The sequence below is a fragment of the Hyperolius riggenbachi genome, chromosome 11 (genome assembly GCF_040937935.1).
Source record: "Hyperolius riggenbachi isolate aHypRig1 chromosome 11, aHypRig1.pri, whole genome shotgun sequence".
Classification (NCBI taxonomy): Eukaryota; Metazoa; Chordata; class Amphibia; order Anura; family Hyperoliidae; genus Hyperolius; species Hyperolius riggenbachi.
The window spans coordinates 68,248,158-68,272,297 of NC_090656.1; the positions used below are offsets into that span (position 1 = coordinate 68,248,158).

General features: G+C 41.0%; 1 protein-coding gene across 1 annotated transcript in view; it reads right to left on the minus strand.

Annotated features, from left to right (window-relative positions):
* Window positions 1-24,140, minus strand: part of CDH8 (cadherin 8) — a 635,562-nt gene that overhangs the window by 197,718 nt on the left and 413,704 nt on the right. The window contains exon 5 of the mRNA XM_068259774.1: window positions 21,739-21,906. Within this exon, the coding sequence (XP_068115875.1) occupies window positions 21,739-21,906 (168 nt within the window). The remainder of the gene's footprint in view (window positions 1-21,738; window positions 21,907-24,140) is intronic.

Here is a 24,140-nt window from a genome sequence, read left to right on the forward strand (position 1 = left end):
CTTGTAATCTTGGCACCTCTGCTGCCTCCTCCAAAAGATCTGTGACTAGAACTCCAGTCACGGGATACCGCACATTCGCAATCTCATCCACACATCTCCACAATTGCACTGGGTGCAGTCTGTGCATGCGTGGTACAATACTTTTGAGAAGCCCACATGCACAGAGTGTTCCCACCGATGGAAGTGTGAGGATCATACAGGCACGCAAATGGGCTCACAGCTGTAGTTCTATTCACAGATATTTTGGAGGGGGGGGTAGGCACAATGGAGGGGACCCGGAGGACACAGAGTGACCTGAAAGACTGTGGGGAGTTATAAGAACCCCTAGGAAGTAAAAATCTACTTTCTTGCACCAATTCAGGTCTGCTTTGAATAATGTTTACTGCCTTTATAGCCAAGTATTTCTCATCTATACTCTATATAATTTAAATTCCAAAAGACAGATGTTTAAGAAATGTATGATATTATGAAATGTTTTACTTAAATACAATTTTTGTGATGTATTTAACTTGTTAAGGGCCGCTCCACACCAAGTGGAGTGGTTGCGGCGGCAGCCCCAGGACTGCCTAACGCAGATCGGCGTGCAGTCCTGGGGGCGTGTTTTGCTCTGCCATCAGTCTCCCAACGGCGATCACCGCTAGTAGACTTTTAGATGGTGAAACCGCCGTCTATTTAGTATGTACAGTGCTGCGATCTACAGCAGCGCTGTACTGGGGACAGCAGTGTTACTTGGCTGTCCCCTGGGGAGAAAAGATGGTGATCCGCTGTCATAGACTGACAGCCAATCGCGCTGATTGGCTGGCAGGGGGAGGGAGGGATATTTAAATAATAAAATAATTAAAAAGGTAAATGTATTACAAAATTATCAAATAAATATTTACAAAAAAAAAAAGAAATATCCTGGGAGTGAGCATTACCCACCAACAGAGAGCTCTGTTAGTGGGCAGAAAAGGGGAGGGAAATCACTTGTGTGCCGAGTTGTATGGACCTGCAGCGAGGCCTTAAAGCTGCAGTGGCCTATTTTGTAAAAAATGTCCTGGTCCTTAGGGGGGTTTAAGCCCAGTGTCCTCAAGTGGTTAAAAAAAAATCACTTTAGCATCCGTTTGTTTTGATCCTGTTTTAAATTTTTTAGACAGCAATTCAAAATTTACCAGTGTTTTAATGTATTTCCTAAAATATTTTTTTTCTTTTTTTTTTTTTCTTTTTTTTTTAATCCTTATTTAACATCATAGCCTACAACCATATGGTAACATGTTGCTCGTGATACAATAGTTTATATTACTGTGTACATGATGATGCAAAGACATCAAGGTCATCTTATGCATAGCATTATGTTTTATAGTCTATTTCCAGTTGCACATATTTAGTTCGATTTTTTTTCCCTTTTGTATGCCTCTAGAGTATATCTTAATATGACTTCCCAATATTTACATTTTCTGTACCATATTACTATGACTAAAGGCTACTTTTATATTACTCCCTTCACTGTTTTTAAATGTGGTCATTCAAAACTGTGGTTGGAGGCAATTTTTTGTCTGCAGGTGTTGCTTCAAAACCCTCTACTACTGATATAGTATTTTCAAAACGTTATACCTGCATGTGGAAGGTTTCTTGTTTTTATCACCATCCCTTCATTGAGTATTGTAACTACGTGTATAATCTGCCAACAACGTCATTAACCACTTGAGGTCCGCAGTGTTAAACCCCCCTAAAGTCCAGGCCATTTCTTACTTAATAGGCTACTGCAGCTTTAAGGCCTCACTGCAGGGCCGTCCAACTCAGCACACATATGACCCCCCCCCCCCTTTTCTCCCCACCAACAGAGCTTTCTGTTGGTGGGGTCGGATCGCCCCCAGATGTTTATTTTTATTTTTTTATAAATATTTGTTTTATTATTTTTTAAATAATATGCCTAATTTTTTTTTCTATACTACCTCCCCTCCCTCCCTCCCCCTGCCAGCCAATCAACGTGATCAGCTGTCATAGGCTTCAGCCTATGACATCCAATCACCTCCCTGTTTTTGGAGAGGACAGCCGTGTCACAAGGCTGTCCCCAGTACAGTGCTGCCTTAGATCACAGCGCTGAACAGCAATAAAAGGAGGAACGGAGCTCCGCCATAAAAGTAGGATGCATGCGCATCGGCGTGCGCAATCGCCCACAAACCACGCCCCAAGGACCTTACGCTGCTCGCCGTTAGGCGGTCCTGGGGCTGCTGCAGCATCCACACCCATCAGCGTGATGCGGTCGGCAAGAGGTTAATAAAGTAGTGTATATAATAATACTACTACTAATAATTAGAGATGTGGCGAACGGTTTCCGAACCGTTCGCCGGCGAACATCTCTAAATCCATGGGCCTCTTACTACTTCCGGGTCGCAATGACCCGGAGTAGTACGCCTGCGCTGCCCGGCGGAGCGCGTCCTAGATCGCACTCCTGTTGCCGGGCACTCTCTGCGCATGTGCGTGACGTCATGAGTGACGTCACGCTCATGCGCAGAGAGTGCCCGGCAACAGGAGCGCAATCTAGGACGCGCTCCGCCGGGCAGCGCAGGCGTACTACTCCGGGTCATTGCGACCCGGAAGTAGTAAGAGGCCCAGAGAGGTTCGCCAGGCGAACTGTTCGGCCCAACACTACTAATAATAATAGTCTGTTATATGACACTTACAACTCTCTTACCACTACCTCTCGCTCTAGCAAAAAAAAAAAAAAACAGAGAGAGCGAAAAACTGATTGGCTGACAGTAGGAAAAATCATATTATGCAATGCACCAGCAAATCAAGGAATCTGTATCAAATATCATGTTGTTTGTTAGCAAATCTCTGTATTTTGGTTTTATCTTTCATGCACTGATGATAACTTTTAAGATCTATTTTTCAAAGAGAATTACTTTGTCTCCTACATTTCCTAGGAGATAATTTTTCAGCACCCAGCAATTTAAAACATATCAAAACAATAGATGTTTACCTAGTAATAGTACTGTCAAAATGATTCTGAGCATGTTCTTGCTGCTTTCTGGCTTAAAAGACACTTTATTGATAAGGTGAGAAAAAAAACACTTAGGAGAAAACTTAGGAGATAAAGTTAATTGAATAAAGGTGGCCATACACTGGCCCGATTTGCGGCAGTTTCGACAGCAGATTCGATCACTGGGATCGAATCTGCTGCCAATCGTTCGCGCAACACGCACCCGCCGATCCGATTTCCTCCCGAAATCGGATCGGTCCGTCGATCGCGCCGTGCGGGAAATTACCCTCGATCGCCCGCGGGTAGGGAGCGCGTCGCTAGCGGCGGCCGATCCGATCAGGTATACATTACCTGAGGCTGGCTCCCGGGCATCCCGTCCGTCACTGCTCCCGTCATGGCGCCTCCGGCATCCTCGCATAACTTCCGCTGTCATGCCAGTGACAGCGGAAGTACAACTAGAGGGCGCTCTATTTGAACTTCCGCTGTCACTGGTGTGATAGCTTAAGTTCTATGCGGATGCCGGAGCCGGAGGTGCCACATGACAGGGACATCACGCCCGGGAGCCAGCCTCAGGTAATGTATACCGGCGGGGGGAGCGGCGGCAGCACCACCACAACAGATTGTGATCGGTTTCAGGCTGAAATCGATTCACAATCTGTTTGCAGGAAAGGCAGCCATACGATCCCTCTCTGATCAGATTCGATCAGATAGGGATCTGTCAGCTGGTCGATCTGATGGCACATCGACCAGTGTATGGCTGCCTTAAGGGCCGTAGTTGCAAATGTTTGCTTTTTACAATCTATTAAGATGTCAAAAACAAAGCCACCCTTTCTCCAAACCTATTATTCTAGGAGAGAGTTCTACAGTCACATATTTCATACACAAGGTCTACTGACACAGGACAGATGTAGCAATCAGAGAAGTACAGAGAAAAAAAAAGCATTCATGTATAAAGATCACAGAAAGAAGACTTATATGGTTTGGGCATATAGTGATGGGACATGAGTGACTACCACCAAACACACTAGGACTAAAGAATAAAAGAAAGACAAAAAGAAAAAAAGATTTAAAGCATGAAGACAGATTGGAAATGCCACCAACTGGACATGACTGCTTCAGAGCTGACAAAGAAATGAGTGTAACAGAGACATCTTGAGTAAAACGTGACAACACAACAGTACTGAATAAGGAAAAAAAAATAATTGTAGATCACAAATAAGCGGGAGAAAAGCTTATACCTCATACGGTACGCTGTTTAGTATTAGCATGATTTTTTTTTTTCAGAATTTTTGAGGATGCCTGGAAAATAAGCCCTATTTCAAAAATAAGCCCTAGTTACAGTTCATAAAAAGTAAATTTAAAAGAGTGTCCAGGCAGCTATAGAATACATGTAAAAAGTAAAAACTATTGGCAACATAATGTAGCAAGACTAATAGACCCTTCACCAAAATAAGCAGATACCCCCACAAGACAGAAAACAGGGTCGGCAAGTGTCTAGCTATCTGTAAACATAGATTGTTGTACATGGAAAAAGGGAAAAATCACAAGAAATTCATGATACAATTCAGGGTTTGGAGAGTTATGACAAATTTCCATGACGAATGTCCATGTGATGACATAACTTTACTTGAAGAAATGTTGGGGGGGGGGGGGGGGAGGGATTCAAAAATAAATGCAAATTGTTGTGCATAGGAAAATAAGAGATGCCCTGAAAATAAGCCTTAGCTTATCTTTTGAAACAAAAATTCATATAGGACCTGTCTTGTTTGCAGGGAAACATGGTAAATACTGTATATAGTAAATACAGTCTTTTTTTTATTCATGCAAGGACATGTCTATCTCTCCTTCTGTTTCTTGTAATTTCTATATGCTTAGTTAGACTAGTGTCAGTATTAGCCATCATTGTATGTATGCTGTTTACTACCTCTGTATTATACACCAATGTTTATATTTATACTTTGTACAGTATCATAAAAAACAATGGCAATATAGAAAATAATACCAACAACAATTAAACAAAAAGTAGTTTTACAGTTTTATTAATATAGTTTGATATATGTCTTTATAGAAATCAATAAATAAATGAAGTCATTTAACAGATGTAGTCATTCACAAGTGGCGCAAATGCATCAGAAATACAATAAAGGTATCTAAGATAAAATATATACATTTATATTGCTTTAAGAAATGCAAATTGCTTTACAGTTTACTAATATACCCTGGTAACTAAATCAGCTCCTTTGTCTGTCAATATAAGTTGGAATTCTGAAAAAAAGACACATCTTTATTTTTGTATCTGTTTATCTCCACTGAAATGTCACAATTCATTCTCGGCAAATTAAAGTGAAGAAGTGTATCCTGGTGTTTTCAGACAATCTCTTTAGGGCAGAGACTCCGGAGCCAGAGTACAAAGAGCAATATTTATGTGAAGAGGATTTATGTTGCTAAAAGGCATGAGTTGCATTAGAATATATGTCCTCTCTAAAATCAATCCTCATTATTTTCTTTTGTGCATTGAATGTAAGTGCACAATATTGAAGACATTCACTGCTGGAAGTACAACCATTTTAACCTGGCCTAGCAAGGCATAGATTGAAGCCCTAGCGGGTAGAATACATTTTGAACTGGAGATCATTAGTTTACTAGAGGGGAACTAGTTTTGTTTTCTTTCTCTTAGTTCTTCTGTATAAGCCGCTATTTACCCATTGTGCACAGTTTTCCTATAAGCAAAATGCAAATATAGATTTTTTTTATTGGCTGTTGGTGGAGAAGCTCACCTCCCCACAATGCCTCCCACAAGCCCCCCTTAGGGCCTGTTTCCACTACACACAGATTGGATGCAGAATGGATGCAGAAAAACTGACTCCAATGTATGCCTATGCAAAAATCTGCATCAGAAAAATCGCGTTTAGTGGAGACAGGCCCATAGACATTTATTGGAATCAGTTTTTCTGCATCCATTCTGCATCCAATCTGTATGTAGTGGAAACAGGCCCTTAGTCTTTAGGTGTTTTTTACACCCAAAGCACTGTGAGGTTTTCCGTTAATTTCTGCTGCATCTTCAGTGGTAAGTAAAACAGCAACAGATCTACTAATCAAAGCTGCATCCATTACCTGCCATAGTTTTTCTTACTAGAATGGGTGGGACATAGTGGTATTCTTAGAATATGTGGTTCAGAATAGTGGCACAACTGTCACAGCATCGTCAAGGAAGAACATAACAGTGGAGGAGAGAAGATAGGAGCCCTCATAGAAAGATGACATATGTATACATATGTAAATATATACTGTGCAATGTGTAATGTAATATGATGACAGTTGTATATCTCTACTATTGCTCCAGCTACCTTGTAAATTGTACAATTTTGCCGTTACTGTACCATAACCGACCCTGTTGTACTTGGCAAAATAAATGATTCTCAATCTCTCTCTCTCTCTCTCTCTCTCTCTCTCTCTCTCTCTCTCTCTCTCTCTCTCTCTCTCTCTCTCTCTCTCTCTCTCTCTCTCTCTCTCTCTCTCTCTCTCTCTCTATATATATATATATATATATATACATATATAAATATATATATATATATATATATATATATATATATATATATATATATATATATATATATATATATATATATAATTAGGCTGCAGTGGAGGCACTAGGGAAGTATGGGCTCTGATGCGAGGTGCCCATTTTGTGTATCCGCAGCTCTATAGCAGGTATAGCAGGTGTCCCCAGCACTTTTATTGGCCTAGATTTTCAGTTATAGCCACTACTCAAAACTTAATGCAATGCCTCTGGCATTGCATAAAAAGGGAGTCAGGGAGAGGGGGGGGGGGGGACAATTAGTGTCAGGAACTGGTTGAGGGAGTTAGTTAGGGTTAGGCAGCAGTTGGGGAGGGTCAGGTAGGGTTAGGCATTGGCGGTGGTGGGGGGTCAGTTAGGGTTAGGAATCAGTTGGTGTGATCACTTAGGGGGGATAGAAATTGGTTGGGGGTTGGTTAGAGTTAGGCATCAACAGAGGGAGGGTTCAAGTGAGAATAGGGTCAAATTAGGCGATAGTAAATATCAGTAAAAAATAACTGGTATTTTACTATCGTAATTCCATAGAGCCTACTATTATAATATCAGTTATTTTACAGATATTCTAATAGCAGCTATTTCCAGTACCCAAATTACTGTGGAGCCCTTTTTACATGTACAATGAAGATTGGCTATTATCTTAATCCCAGGACAGGCTGGACAAACTTACAGATATTTTGCTAAAACATTTTATACATACTATGTGTCTATTTAGACAATTGCTGTGAGTTCAGCTTTACATTTCTGTTGTATTGCAATTGAACTTATTTCAAGTTTCATAAAGTTCTTGCAGCACAAGTGGATCTGAGTAAAACTGAATTGCCTTTTGTTGAGAATTGTCCACCTGTTCTGTATGTAAAAGACATCATTCAACCATATACATGAAAAGAGCTTGTCACTCATGCAGGGAAGCTTGTCTGCAGCAAAATGATAACATTAAGATACTTATATGTAAAAGATATGGGGAAAAACATATTGAAAAGACAAAGTAAAATGGTTTCTGGAGAATACGATTTTTCAAATCCTTTAAACTTTTTTTTTACATCAGAAGCTTATTCCAGAGCTGCTGCTGCTGCTGCTATTGTAGTTTTTATTATTGTTATTGGTAGCTGTAGTATTATTTACCTATAAAATGCCAATATGCTACCCAGTCCTATAGAATACTAAAGAGGTGCAAATGTCAAACTTCTGAATCACACTACAAGAGCTTTTTATGCACTTGTGATTTTAAAAAGCTCTTTCTAATGCAATGCTATGGGGGATTTTTACAAAAGCACATTGTGCTTTTAAAATCACAAAGCGCTTAGAAAAGCTCTTGTAGTGTGAACTAGCCCTAACAGAGAAGGAAAGGCTCAGGCCCAACTGAGCTTGTATGTACCGGTGTGTAATCATGCCAGGTCATGACCCTATGCACATGGTCCCAAACTGGTGTGCACACATTTGTTCACTGATTGGTATAAGCACTTGTGCTAGAATACGTAGGTGTGAATATGAGGGGAAATCCTGGCTTGCATGGTCTCGCACTAGCCTGGGGAGAACCCCTCGCTAGTTACTTACTCAGAAATGGCTATAATACTAAGCGTCTTCTCCTGTGACTTGGCCTAGTATCTGCTCTGTGTTATCTGATGCTGGTCCTGGCCTGTCCAAGTACTTGTCGTGTGGGTCACCTCTGCCTTGTCTACGTACCTACTTATCTGGTTCTCTAACTACCTACCTCTGCTTGTCTGAGAACCTAACTGCCAATGATAATCTATCTAACCCACTGCTTGTCTAAGTGCCCAATTTGTTGCCAAAGCCTTTCCTGGCTGTCTACCTGTTCTGTGGTCAAACCTTTACACCTGCCTGACTACCAGAACCGTTACCAAACAAGCCTTCTCACAAGGATTCCTGACCCTTGTTGCCCCGTGGCGCCTATTACAGGACCTCAGGATGTTAGCACTAGGAATCTGAGTGATAGCGGATAGAAAAGTTAAGTGTAGATATGAGGCTGGTTACTAAGGCTATGAAAGTTTGGGTACAGTGAAAGTGATGTAAGTGATGTAAGTGATTCTGGAAAAAAAAGTCTTAAAGGTCTGTTTGAATACACTATATCTAATAAGAAAAAGAATACCAGAGATAGGATGGCAAACAAGCCTAGATAGGTTTTCCATGGAAACTGGTTAAGAGTGAGGAAGGTATTAATTAAAGAGGAACGTTACTGAACATAACGTAAATATACAAATTTCTTATATTTTACAATATTCATTAATAAATTATTTAGTCAATGTTTGCCCATTGTAAAATCTTTCCTCTCCCCGATTTACATTCTTAACCACTTGAGGACCACAGTGCTAAACCCCCCTAAAGACCAGGCTATTTTTTTTTCAAAATAGGCCCCTGCAGCTTTAAGGCCAAGCTGCAGGGCCGCACAACACAGCACACTAGTGATCACCCCCCCTTTTCTCCCCACTAACACAGCTTTCTGTTGGTGGGGTCTGATCGCCCCCCAGTTGTTTATTTTTTTTTTTTTTACAAATATTTATAGTGATTTTTTTTATAAAGAAACATTTTTTTTCTCCCTCTGCCTCCCTCCCACCCCCCACCAGCCAATTACGGTGATTGGCTGTCATAGGCTTCAGCCTGCGAGAGCCGGTCGCTCTCTTGTGCCCCAGGGGGACAGCTGTCTCCAGTACAGCGCTGCTGTGGATCACAGCACTGTACGAAGTAAAAAGACGTCTAACAGTCTCCGAGCAGCGATCACCGCTGAGAGACTGAAGGCGGAGCAGGGCTCCGCCTACCAAGCAGGAGATGTGCGCGTAGCCTGCGCGCGATCTCCTGCAAAAGCAGGCCCCAGGACTTGATGCCAATTGGTGTTAGGGGGTCCCGGGGCTGCCGCCGTGGTCACGCCCATTGGCGTGATACGATCTTTAAGTAGTTGTGTTCTGAAGTGAACAGAAAAAACACCTGGGCCCATATGCATTAACTTTTTCTCCTAAGTTTTCTTCTAGGAGATAATTTTTCACCTTGTATTTAAAATAAGTTTTTAGCATTTTCCAATTGAAAATGTACCAAAAAGTAATTGAAAAACTACTATCAAAATGATTTAGAGTTTTGTCTTGCTCACTGGTGATTTAACCACTTAAGCCCGAAGGGTTGAAATTTTTTTACATCCGAACAACTTTCACCCCCCATTCATTTGCCAATAACTTTATCACTACTCATCACAATTAATTGATCTATATCTTGTTTTTTCCGCCACCAATTAGGCTTTTTGTGGGTGGTATATTTTGCTAAGAGCTAAGAGCCCCTTTACTGTAAATGCATTTTAACAGGAAGAATAAGAAAAAAATGGAAAAAATTCATTATTTCTCAGTTTTCAGCCATTATAGTTTTAAAATAATACATGCCTCCATAATTAAAACTCACGTATTGTATTTGCCCATATGCCCCGGGTATTTCACCGTTAAAATTATGCCCCTATCACAATGTATGGCGACAATATTTTATTTGGAAATAAAGGTGCATTTTTCCGTTTTGCGTCCATCACTGTTTAGAAGCCCATAATTTATTAAATCATATTGATATACTCCTTTGACATGCATATTTAAAAAGTTCAGACCCTTAGGTAACTATTAATGGTTTTTTTTTTTTTTATTGTAATTTTTTTTTTTTAATTTAAACTTGTATGTGGGTATTTTTTGGTGTGGGAGGTAAACAAGGTTTTTTTTAATATATTTATATGTTTAATTTGAATTTTTTTTTTCGGGTGTAATTTGCTATTTGGCCACAAGATGACCAGAATCAAAAAGTCCTGGGAGCGATCGATCTCGCTCCCAGGCAGAAGAAAGGAGCCCAGAGCTCAGAAAAGCCGCAGCATCTGAAGAGACGCTGTCGGCTTTTCTCCGGGGGAGTCCGATCAGCGAAAGGGATTTATAATCCCTTTCACTGATTGGTGGGCTAGCGGCCAGCAGCGGGGGCGCGCACGGGGGGGCCCGCGGGAGTGCGCGCGACCCGCGGGAGTGCGCGCAGCCCAACTGGACGAGAAATCTCGTCCAGTTGGGCTTAAGTGGTTAAAATGCATTTTATTTACAAGTTGTGAAAATATCACCTAGGAGAAAACTCGGATGAAAAAGTGAATTGCATATGGGCCCTGGTCTCCCAATCTCCCAAAGTGCCCTGGGGCAGGAAGTTGCATAGTCTAGGTTAAACATCACTGGAAGGGTGGGGTTAAATGCCAATATACAGTAATATCTTGCTATAAAAAGTGTTTCTGATGCAAAAGCAGGATAATTAAATTGGGGCTCCAGAATAATGTATTACATTCTACTATACATCATTGTGGTGCTTCTTTCAGGGAATGGAGAGCCTGATAAGAAGTATTAACCAGTTAAGACTGCACATAGGCCTAGTGCACACCAGAGCGGTTCGGCTGCGTTTTGCGATCCGCTTGCGGCTGTGGATACGCTTGGGTAATGTATTTCAATGGGCTGGTGCACACCAGAGCGGGAGGCGTTTTTCAGAAACGCATACTCCCGGGGTAAGGCATTTTTTGGATTGTGGATGCGTTTCTGCCTCAATGTTAAGTATAGGAAAAACGCAAACCGCTCTGAAAAACGCCTGTTCAGAGCGGTTTTGCCGGCGGTTTTGTTACAGAAGATGTTCAGTAACAGCTTTACTGTAACAATATATTAAATCTACTACACCAAAACAGCTACACAAAACCGCAAAACGCTAGCTGAAACGCTACAGAAAAAGAAGAAAAAGCGTTTCAAACTCTGCTAGCATTTTGCGGATCTGCTAGCAATTCTAAATCAACCAGAAGCTACACTTATCCAACATCAGTCAATTCCCACTAGTACCGGATTATGGGGAATTTACTGTATATAAAAACATTCATACACAAAATGTCATATTTCATATACAAAGAACATAAAGAAATAAACTTTAAATATTTAATACCAATGTAGCAAAAGCAATCAATAATAAATCTATACTTTTAGTAGCCAATATATTTTATAAATATTGCTATTAAGATGCAGTAACAATGCACATCAGTTTTATATCACTGGTAGTAGTAAATAAAAAAACAAGGAATAGAGTTTATTGACCTCTAACATGACGCCTACCATTCTGAATTCACCTTGAACTCAGTTGAAACGTTTTTGAGATCCAATATTTTTGTTATTCAGTAAGAAAAAACAACCTCTTTGAATCTGATGGTGAAGGACCCGAACGCTTCAGATATGGTAATTCTTTTCTCCTTGAGTATGTTAATATTTGTTGTACAAGGGACTGTTTGTGCAGACCCCGCAGCTGTTATCTTACCCCAAAGTAATATTCAAAATGACTGCATCCTTTGTCTTCTGAGATAATGCATATTTAATATGAAACTGAAGTGGAGATATCAAAGTCATAATATGACCACAGAATTCTAGCTAGGCTCATCTATAAAATTGGAGAGGCTAAGTTGAGCGCTCGCAAGAAATTTCTGTAGTTAATGGAAAGTACTCTGCACTTATTCTGTTTTATATGAAAAGACTGAAAATAAATAGATATTCTCTTTCATATACTTATCATATAATCAGATTTAAAGACAGTGTTCAAATTAAGGGACCCAAAGCACAGGTATATGAGGATGAATATTCATCTATTCAGACCCCCCCCCCCTTCCCCAACCCCCAATGAATGACAATATACATTTATCAATGCTGTGGAAAAACACTGACCAACTACCAATAGAAATTCAATTAAGGAAAAGGAAGTGGGGTTGGATAGGCCACACACTCCTCAGGGAGGGAGAGGATTCTATAAAAAGAATAGCCTTAGAATGCAATCCACAGGGATCAAGAAAAAGGGGGAAGGCCTCAAAAAACATGGACATAATCAGTGGAAGAAAAAATCAGAAAGATGAGAAAGACCTGGAGTGAGATCAGGAGAATAGCAACAAATGCATATAAATGGACAGTCTTCATGGATGAAGAAAAAAGGAACAAATGACTGCCACAGGAAGTAATACACCAAAAAGCATGGGACATGCTGGGACTGGGAGTCACCTGGTCCCTTTGCACTCTTAGCTATAGTATTTCCTATGGGTATTTCCTCTGTACTGTGCAAAGCTGACATTGGCTCTTGAAATAACATTATTTATTCTTCTTCCTACAGGAAGAATTCACAAAGTAGCACATGACTGTTTTATTATAATATGTCTGTACAGCTCACATTGCCTGGTCAGGAGGGTAGAGGCAGTCAGTAAGATACAAACAATATTGGCTTGTATACAAATGTAATGTAAATTGCATGCAACTTGGAACTGGGTCAAATCCAGTTGAATGTAATTGACCTGATTCAAAACTACATCCAATTTGCATTAATTTGGCATCCAAGCTCAAATTATTTGCATATCACTGCCCAATCTGTACTGTAGAGTAAGCACAATTGAGGCATGCTCACATGATTGGGACCAGCCAATCATAGACAGATAAATCAACTGCCCAACTATTGTTCTTCTCCCCAAATTATTCTTGCCAGAGACATCTCCAGAAAATTTGCAATTTTTAGGCCAGCCAATTTTGTCTGGCCATTTACTTGTCAAGAATTTGGGAAGATTTGCTGTGTTTATAGTAATGTACTTAATTTACAAAGACTTAAAATGACACCTACCATTTCATTTGGTTCTTAAATAAAGGCTATGTTTTTCCTTTCAAAATATTTGTTGTAGCTTTTTATTGTGTTTAACATGTTATTGTGTTTAAAAGGAACCTGAGTTGTGAGACCTATGGAGGCTGCCATATTTATTTCCTTTTAAACAAAACCAGTTGCCTGGCAGTCCTGCCGATCTGTGTGGCTGTAGTAGTGTCTGAATCACACTCCTGAAACAAGCACACAGCTAATCTTGTTAGATTTGTCACATCTGTTTGTTCAGGGTATATGGCTTAAAGGACCACTATGTTGCCAGGGTATATGGCTTAAAGGACCACTAAGTGGTCCTTTACTCTGGAAAAAACATACTTCTTATTTGTATGTGTTTACATGTATTTTAAATATTCCAATTTTCATGATAGTGGCCCTTTAAAGGAGAACTGTAGTGAGAGGTGTATGGAGGCTGCCATATTTATTTCCTTTTAAGAAATACCAGTTGCTTGGCTAACCTGCGGATTCTCTGCCTCTAATACATTTAGCCATAGACCCTGAACAAGCATGCAGCAGCTCAGGTGTTTCTGACATTATTGTCAGATCTGACCAGATTAGCTGCATGCTTGTTTCTGATGTGATTCAGACACTACTGCAGGCAAATAGCTCAGCAGGGCTGCCAGGCAACTAGTATTGCTTAAAAGGAAATAAATATGGCAGCCTCCATATAACTCTCACTACAGTTCTCCTTTAAAGTATTAGAGGCAGAGGGTCAACAGGACATCCAGGCAACTATTTTCATTTAAAAGTAAATAAATATGGCAGCTTCCATATCCTTCTCGCCTTGGGTCCTCTTTCACATTAACATCTAATCACCTAAGCAAGCAGCAGTTGAATGCAAAATGTTTTTATTTTTTAAATTACATAAAAAAGAGGGACCTCCTTCCACCAAACCTTGTTAACCATTTATCCCCTGTGCAGGTGGGTATTCTCCAGAGATTAGGCATTCATTATAATACTATATACTTTATAACATCTATGGGTATTCTTTTCAAAGAAAAAAAAATCTTTGTTCAATTTCAAAAGGAGTCTCATTTCATACTCAGACATCCAATAGCAGGACTTATGGTAGAATCTGGAAAGCCTTGATAATCTGCCTTCTAAGAAGATTGCATGGCTCACATACTGCTGATAAGTATATCCAGGCAGCATTTGACAAACACAGGAAGACAGTTTTGTAGATCCAGGAAGCGTATGACAGTGTTGCTTTTGTAGTATTCAATATAACCTAGGTGAAGGCCCCAAATCCACCCAAAGAAAACTATTTATTTTTATTTTTTTAATCTACACTAAAGGTGGCCACTAACAGTCTAATTTCTAGTGAAAAATCGTTCAAGCGATCAGAAATTCTGATCGGACGAAAAATCGTTCACTACACCATCAACTAACCAATCATTGCTTCCGATCTATCACGACCAACAAGAAAATCCAAATTTTGGTTAGAGGAAAATTCAATTGGACGATTGTTTTTATAATCATTCGTTATCGATTGTGCCCATCAACTGAGAATATTTACAACCAATCCGATCAGAATTTCTGATCGCTCGAACGATTTTTTGCTAGAAATTGGACCATTAGTGGCCTCCTTAAGTTTGTAGGATCACTTATTTGTATTCATTTAGAAAGCAGCGACATATTCTGTAGTGCTGTATAAAGTAAGAAACAATCATGGGGTACATAATAATATAGACAATGGTGTACACAAAAAAATATAGACACTGGTACGAAATACAGAATTGGTAGCCACAGTGACAAATGTAACATGATGAATAAAGTGTATGACAAATTGCAAGTCACAAAATGAATAACAGATTCCTAGACAAAAAAATAGTTAGAGAGCCCTGCCCTTGTAAGTTTACATTCTAAAGGGATGTGGGGAGGGGGGGGGGGGGGGTTACTGTACAATACATTTACCTAGTGGTAGTATGTTTTTAGTTTATCTAGCAAGGAGTACAAATGGTCAGGGGTAAAATGGGGAATAGGTTAGAGTGGTTCTTTTTTTATCTTGAAGAGCCTTAGTAAATAAAGGCATACATTCCTAAAGGACAGCAAGTGGAGAAAAAAAACTCAGAAAATAATAAAATGTAACCAATCAGACTCTATCTATAATCATCTTAATCTGTCAGCCAGTGTCTATCTTTCTCAGTCTGCATCCATCAGCATTGCTCTGAGTGCCTGTCAATGTCTGTCTGCCTGTATTCATCACAGTCCATACCCATCAGTCACTTTTATTCTATTGTGCTGACCATGCACACATCAATATTGTACTTTTTTTAGACTCATTCAGAAATTGTGATCACCTTCAGCATTACAGAATGTCCAGATAAATCCCCAGATCCCTTCTATATCCTAATGTTTGCAGTGCTGCTGTATAAATATCTTTATTCCACTTTTATGTAGTTTACGGTTTACAGTTTTATTTATCTGTGCATTATCTCAGTCTTGTTTGTGCAGCTGTATGTACTATGTATGGTCTATAGCAGGGTTTCTCAACATTTTATTGATATGTACCCATTTTTAAACCCTGTACTCACCAAGTGCCCCCTGGCATACAGGGCCGGTTCAAGTAACAATTGGGCCCTAGGGCAAAATTAGCCTGGGGCCCCCCAACAGACACCCCCCGACCAAAAAGCATCATTAGAGGCCCTTTGTTGCAGCTAAATTTTCCTCCTGGGCCCCTGAGCTGGCTGCTGACCCTCCCCCAATCACCTCCCAACTTAACAGACTCTGCAGAGTCCCTGGGGAGCAACAGTTAAGATGGGGAGGGACAACTTGGGGGCCCCTACAGGCTCTGGGGCCCTGGGGCAATTGCCCATTTTTTCCTATGGTAGCTCCAGCCCTGCTGGCATAGTAAACATTATCACAAGTACCCTTTGACAAATATATATTTAATCGCAGTACATTATAATTGGTTCTAAACAATTTCCAAGCATTTAGTATTGCTTTTAATTAGCTAAAATACTGATTTGGTGTTGTTTAAATAAGATTTATCATTTTCTAAAACTCTAAATTTGTTATTCTTGGTTAAGTATATCAAGCCCGAGTACCCCCTGGAACCATCAGAAGTACCCCCTGGGGTACGCGTACCACACGTTGTGAACCTATGGTCTATAGCAGGGGTCTGTCATCTCCCCCCGCGGCTCCTGTCCTGTTACCTTATGAGCGGCGGCTGCTTCCGGATTCCCCCCCAGGCGCCGCTCTCCTTCATCCAGCATCTCCGATAATATCAGCAAAGACGCGCTGCTGTAGGAGGGAAGGAGGCGGGGAAGCAGTTTCCATGGTAGCGGCGGGGGGGGGGGGTGGAGATGACAGACTGGGCACCTTACTAGCTATAGCTGGGCACTTTACTAGCTATAGCTGGGCACTATACTAGCCATGCTGGGCACTATACTAGCCATACTGGGGCACTATACTAGCCATGCTGGGCACTATACTAGCCATACTGGGGCACTATACTAGCCATGCTGGGCACTATACTAGCCATACTGGGGCACTATACTAGCCATACTGGGGCACTATACTAGCCATACTGGGGCACTATACTAGCCATGCTTGGGCACTATACTAGCCATGCTGGGCACTATACTAGCCATGCTGGACACTATACTAGCCATGCTGGGCACTATACTAGCCATACTGGGGCACTATACTAGCCATACTGGGCACTATACTAGCCATACTGGGGCACTATACTAGCCATACTGGGCACTATACTAGCCATGCTGGGCACTATACTAGCCATACTGGGGCACTATACTAGCCATGCGGGGCACTATACTAGCCATGCGGGGCACTATACTAGCCATGCTGGGGCACTATACTAGCCATACTGGGGCACTATACTAGCCATGCTGGGGCACTATACTAGCCATGCTGGGCACTATGCTAGCCATGCTGGGCACTATACTAGCCATACTGGGGCACTATACTAGCCATGCTGGGCCCTATACTAGCCATGCTGGGCACTATACTAGCCATGCTGGGCACTATACTAGCCATACTGGGGCACTATACTAGCCATGCTTGGGCACTATACTAGCCATGCTGGGGCACTATACTAGCCATGCTGGGCACTATACTAGCCATGCTGGGCACTATACTAGCCATACTGGGGCACTATACTAGCCATGCTGGGCACTATACTAGCCATGCTGGGCACTATACAAGCCATACTGGGGCAGTATACTAGCCATGCTGGGCACTATACTAGCCATGCTGGGCACTATACTAGCCATGCTGGGGGCTGGGGCACGATACTAGCTATACTGGGGCACTATACTAGCTATACTGGGCACTATGCTAGCCATACTGGGGCACTACCTACCCATACTGGACAATATATTAGCTATACTGGTCACTATACTAGCTATACTGGGGCACTATACTAGCCACACTGGGGCAACTAAACTCCTTATACTGGGGCAACTAAACTCCCTATACTGGGGCAACTATGCTAGCTATGCCGTCGCACCCTACCCCCCGTAACCCGCTGCGAACGACACTGTCCACTAGGTCGCGCGCGCAACCGCCGCCCCCGAGACCCTCCCCCCGGGCCCCGGAGAAAAATTTGGTCAGAAAGTGGTCCCCGGGCCGGAAAAGGTTGGGGACCCCTGGTCTATAGCACAGTGCTTCTGGAAGAGGATGGCACTATATACTGTAATTCAACGTATACAGTATATTAATAGAAGTTCTGATGGGTTTTTATATGCATTTAGCACAGAACACGCTCTTAAATTAATTATACATAATGGGTATATGCAAGTCCACCGGGTATCAGTTAAATTGGGTGGCAAATTAGTGTCAAGCCAGGGCCCTAGGGGAAATTTGGGTGCCCTGGGTCGGGGCTATTTATTTTTTTTTTTTTTGCAGCAGCAGTTTGCGCTGGGTTTGGGCACCCAGTAATGTCAGGAAGAGGGTTTGTTCAGGAAGGGGGCAGGGATGGTTAAGGTTAGGCATCAGGAAGGTGCTTCGTGTGGGAAAGGGACTTGATGGTTAAGGTTAGGTGTCAGGATGGGGGTTTGTGCAGAGTGTGGGGGTGGGGGGTGGCTAAAGCTAAGCACCAGGAAGGTGGTGTGTGTGGGGGAGGGCTGCTTAAAATTACACGTCAGGGGGAAGGTTCTGTGTGAAAGTAGGATTAGGTTTAGCTGTAGTAAAATATTGGTATCATTTACCAATATTTTACTTTGAAAAATTAACACTGTAAATAGTAGAAGATTAGTAAATGTACCAATCTAATACTATCAGAAGTTTACCTGCGCCCCAAGTTTCCCTGGCGCCCGTTCTTTGCATCCACCCTACACCTTGCTCTCAATGACCTACAAGTGCTTGCTCACTTTTTTTTAGGGGGGGGGGGGGTTGCATGCAGTCTTATAGGTTCTCAGGTTCTCTTCCCTTGGCTTGCATGTGTAGACACTCCTTTTTCTGCTTGAAATTGCATTGTGAGGACTGGGGGCACCTATAGTATGGCCAGATTCTCACTAAGGCCTTGGTACAGCAATAATGTAGGTAAGATGTCAATGGAAGGAGAGGGGGTCCCTGCCAATTGAATGCATGGTCCGATTAGCCCCAAAAGGGAAAAAAAAACTCCTTCCTGACTCCAGATGGCAATCATTACCCAGTAATTATATCCATGGGTGTCTTCCTTGCATTGAAATACACCCATGGCTATAATTACTAGGTAATGCGCCGTGGTGTTGATCCAGGGATTTTATCTGATTGCCATCAGTCTGGAAGGAATTTTTGTTCCCTTTTGGGGCTAATTGAACCATGTCTTGTAAGGTTTTTTGTTTTGTTTTTGCCTTCCTCTGAATCAAGAGGCATATGTGAGATTGCAGGGCAGGCTAGTATTGTACCTTATTTATTGGTTGAACTTGATGGATATATGTCTTTTTTCAACCCAAATAACAGTAAGGAAGTGGCTGTCCATGAAATGGGGACTATTGCTGTACATGGAAGAGGGAGCTGCTACATATTGCAGAGGGAAATAGTTGTATTATATGTAAAGGGGCTGCACAGTAAAAGGTTGTTATGCATTTCATATGTGGGGTTGTTGTTATATGTGGAAGAGGGGAGAAGAGGGTGTTCATAGAAAAGGGGCTACATGTGGGTAGGAGGGGGGGGGGGGAGTGTATAAGACAGTTGGCATACAAGGTCACAATATATAAACTCAGCTATTTAGCTTGTATTAATATGATTTTAGTGTTTCACCAAGGAATAATGTGCCTTATGCTAGATATTATTAAAGATATCAGGATTCATCTCAGGCTAAAGTGACAATCTGCATTGATAAGATATATGATTTTATAATCATTGAACTCCTTGGCGGATCCCAATATCATTATAATTTATGGATATAAATATTTATTATATTTTAATATAAAAGCATGCGCTGAATATCAAATACTTCAGGCTTCACATAAAATGAACAGCAGGTCCAAAGAGACATTCTCTTTCAGCTACAGACACAAAACTCTGCATGTTGGGCGTATTAATGAAGACTGCAGCACAGATGCCAGTTCCTACATCAGAACTTTCACAGAGTGCTTAGGCAGTGGGGAGATTGTGATAGATGGATTTCAACATACAGCCATGTTCTTTTCATTAATAAATATGTGAGCTTAAGAAGGTAAGTTCTCCTATCCTTCTGTAGCCCTGAGACTAGAATAAAAATGGTAGGTCCTGCTTAAAGTATTTCTACAAGGAGACCTCTCTCTCCCGGAGCAGTTAAAAAGGGTGCAACAGGTGTCCTGTTAAAGGATGGGCACACTAGCGGGCATGAGGTTAGGTGTGTGTGGGGGTGTTTAAGTAAGTTTCCCACTAAAGGGGATTAAGGTTAGTTGCCCACCAGGTGAGTGGTTAAGGTTAGGCACCCACTGTGGGGGAACTGGTGAAGGTTAGGCACTCACCAGGGTAGGGTTAAGGTAAGGCACCACCAGGGGAAGATTCTGTGTGAGAGTAAGGAGAGGTTAGGTTATAGTAAAATATCAGTAAATATTTTACTAAATGAATGAAGTAGTAGAATATCAGTAAATTAAAATATTAGTCTACTACTAATATAATGATTAGGTATCCAAAAGAGCAGGGCTAGGGCTAAGCGCCCACTGGGGTGTTAAGCTTAGGCGCCCCCAGAGGAGGGTTCTGTGTGAATGTAGGGAGAGGTTAGGTCATAAATATTAGTAAATATTGAAACCTTCTGTATGAATGAAGTGATATTCTACTACTCCTATTTTGCACCCTTTTAATCAGGCATTCCCCCATCACTAGGTACTCTAACATGAATTAGATGTCTGTCACTGCAGAATGATAGCTGGCATAACATAGGTGCCACTAACATCACTCCACTAATCCGTTATTATTCTACAGACACAAACAGCTTTGGGGAAATACTTGCCATTGCCAGTACATTTGTTGGAGAAAATTAATGAATGTAGGGGTAAGTAATCTGATGCTTCTGATCTTCTTATAACTGATATTCATTTATCCATTAAAGGGTTCGGTCTTTTTCACACACAACACATTTTATCATGTGTTTTCTCACACATGTTTTCTGAAGTATGTCATGCATGAATAATAATGTCATCTTCAAAAGTATAGATCAGGATTGTCAAACTCCAGTCATCAAGGGCAGAAGTCCTCATATATTCTTGGCTCAGCTCAAATTTATTGATGGGACTGACTGAGGAAAAGTGTGGTTTATAAAGTAGAACACATTTTCCTTTTCCTTTTCTCTGCCCATCCTTAACACTGGCATGGATATGGTCCCAGAGGACCTCACACATGATTAAATCGAGGGACACAAGCTTCTGCCTGTGCAACACATACACATCACACCATACATGTAAAACCATCAACCATCCCATGAAACACAAGACAATATACTTAAGTGGCAATACACATGATGGAGAGAGGAGGAATAACAATGCCCTGTACCAAATGCACTGCTGTTAGCTGTTGAATAGCAGGCTAAAGCCTCACCCTAAATGGACATTCATGTTTAAAGCAGAGTTCTCTGTATTCCACGAGTAGGGTGGTGACATTCAGCAAGGTAAACAGTGTGTGTATTCCAGTGCTGACATGAACTAGTACATGGTGTGCGCATGCTACAGTTCAAGCCTGGTATCATCGTCTTTGTCTAATATGTAGACTTCAGCAGCTCTCCCACAAGAAGACTTATACGGTATACTGTATGTTCCCTGTAGTGTGAGTGGTGCCTCCCCCTCCTCCCCACCCTCCAAGATGGTTTATTATGATCTTGTAACCAACATAGGATGATGCTTTAGCACTACTTAATAAATGTTCTATTACTACTACTGTAAAGTGCACCAACCATTTCCAAGGACTGTTTAGGAAAAGTTGTTTAAAAAGGTAAAAGGTGTCACCCAAAGAAAAAAAAAATCATCTGGTTGTAGTGTTATAAAACAGGATAACAGAACAAACACAAGTCTATAGCCTTCCCTGCTAGACAAAGTACATCTCTCTTCACACAGTGAAACATTTCAAACATTGGCTGAACGCAACATTTACTTACTCATTGCAAATTTTGGAGGGTTGTCATTGACATCTGTGAGGGTAACGGTGACTGTTGTAGTTCCAGAAAGTCCTCCCATGTGGCCACCCATGTCCTTGGCTTGAATGACGACAAGATATTCCTCTCTGGCTTCACGATCCATATTAGGAAGTGCAGTTTTGATGATTGCTGGAAAACATAAAAATGTTCTTTAGTAAGTTTGTTGTTTTTAAAAAAAAAAAAAAAAAAAAAATAGACAATAGTACAAGACAGAGTCTAGAGATGAAGTAGCTCCAAACTTTTCTAGCTTTGATTGGAGTTGTTCCACTATTTAGGACCAGTGCTTCCATAGGGTCAAACTGGGCAATTGCCAAGGGCCCCAAGCTCCTTAGGGGTCCCACAAGCCAGGCACTGTAGAGGTCACACGTTTATGGTCAGTATGGTACAAAATATAAGGGATTACACATTTATTTTTGCTTAAGGGTCCCATCTATAATACTAATCTCCATTGTAAGTATGCACTGACACAGAAGCTGAGAGATCACCATGATAACCTGGCAACTGTCATCTTTTGTATCACAAGTATTTTGACTAGTATCATTTCAAAAGCATCCTACATACTAACCAAAGATTGTAAATATGCATGGACCCAGAAGCATCGGTGGGTAGCAGCTTAATGTAGGTGGTGGCTTAGTGTGGATTGCGGTTGCAGTTGTGGAGGGTAACTTACTATGGCTGGCAAAGTTGTGTGTGGTAGCTTTGTGTGAGCAATGGCTTAGTGCAGTGGTTGTGGTGTGTGTGCAACGTGCATAATTCTTTTGATAATCGGGGGCTTCCTGGTTTTGCCTAAAACAGTCTCTGCCCACAATGCTGCACCCCCCACCATGACACATCAGTGCATTGAAGGTCCAGTGCCACTACTGACAAGGTGACATTCTTCTTAAAACAGTAACTTGAAATATTGCGAAATATTCCAAAGGTGTTTAAATTCTTCATGTAATACTGTTGCTATTAAACTAAGACTGTGCTCTGTGACCACAATTCAGCCTGCATGAGGCTCATACTGAAATAGTCAGTGTGGCAACCTTTACTGTCTAGATCTGGAGGCAGAGTGCAAAGTGGTACCAGTGTCTGCTGCCTTAATGTACATGGTGTTCGACTGGTTCGAAAAAGCTCCTACTGCTCTGTTTACTAAAATGAAAGTAGACTGGGAAAGGAGGCAATGCACAGTTCTAGTTAGTTAGCAGCTGCATGAAACAACAAGAGGTAAGACTGGAAAACAGCTATAAAAAGAGCTGTGATTTTTCATTTGTCTCCTCATTATGCCAAGTTTTTTTGATTTATTATCATTAATAACAAAAGTGAGAATTTGTTACATAAACAACCTCCCCACCTTTCAGTATGACAAATGCCTTACAAATTGTCATACCAAAGTGAGAGACTATTACTAAGCATTTTAGGACAATCATGTCCCAACCCTGTCTTTTATTTCGATTCATCCAGTACACACAGTATCAAGCCATCTGAAATGAGGGTGTCAAAGGGAAATGAAGTGTGTCTACTAGTGATGAGCAAAAAAAGTTTCATAAAAAGCTAATTCACTCTCGCCAGGAAAATGTACCTCTCCAGACCAGTTAACCAAAAGTAGTGTAAATCTTTTTACACTGAACTTTAGGAACAGAGAGCAGAGGCCATGTGACCACTATTCTATATCAAATCAGCGTCCAGCAAGCCAAGAAGCGGTGTTTGTACTCTTGACTAGGGATGAGCTTCCGATTTTGGCGGAATTCTTATTTACGAGTTTCAGATCGGCAATCAGCTTTTCATAGCAGAAATTGATATGTAGAAATCGGATTTCTGCAACAATACGGCATTACCGAGACGCAAACATTTTAGGCCAATTGGAAACCGCACAATAGCGTACATCCACAAAAAATAGCTGTCTCTGGAAAAAAAAAATTATATATATATATATATACATACATACATATATATATACACATACATATATACATACATACATATATATATACACATACATACATACATACATACATACATATATACATATATACACATACATATATAACAATGAACTACATTTATTGACAAAAAAAGAAAAACATTGGAAACTCCAATTTCTGAGGAAATTGGGAAAATGTTTATCGAAAGGCAAAATTCTGTTGGAATCATAACTGGGCATTTCTAACCATCCCTACTCTTGACCCTGAAATATAATTTTCTGTGAGAGTTTTCTGCTCTCCATTTTAGCTTTGCTTACTGTGTGTCCCCCTATGAACTATATTTATATGGACAGCACATTTGCCTCACTTTTTTATGTTTTAGAGAAGTATTTATAGCTATCTTTATCCTTTGTCTGCACGGTCTAAGCTCATTGGGCTCAGGGCTCACAGAAGTGTTTT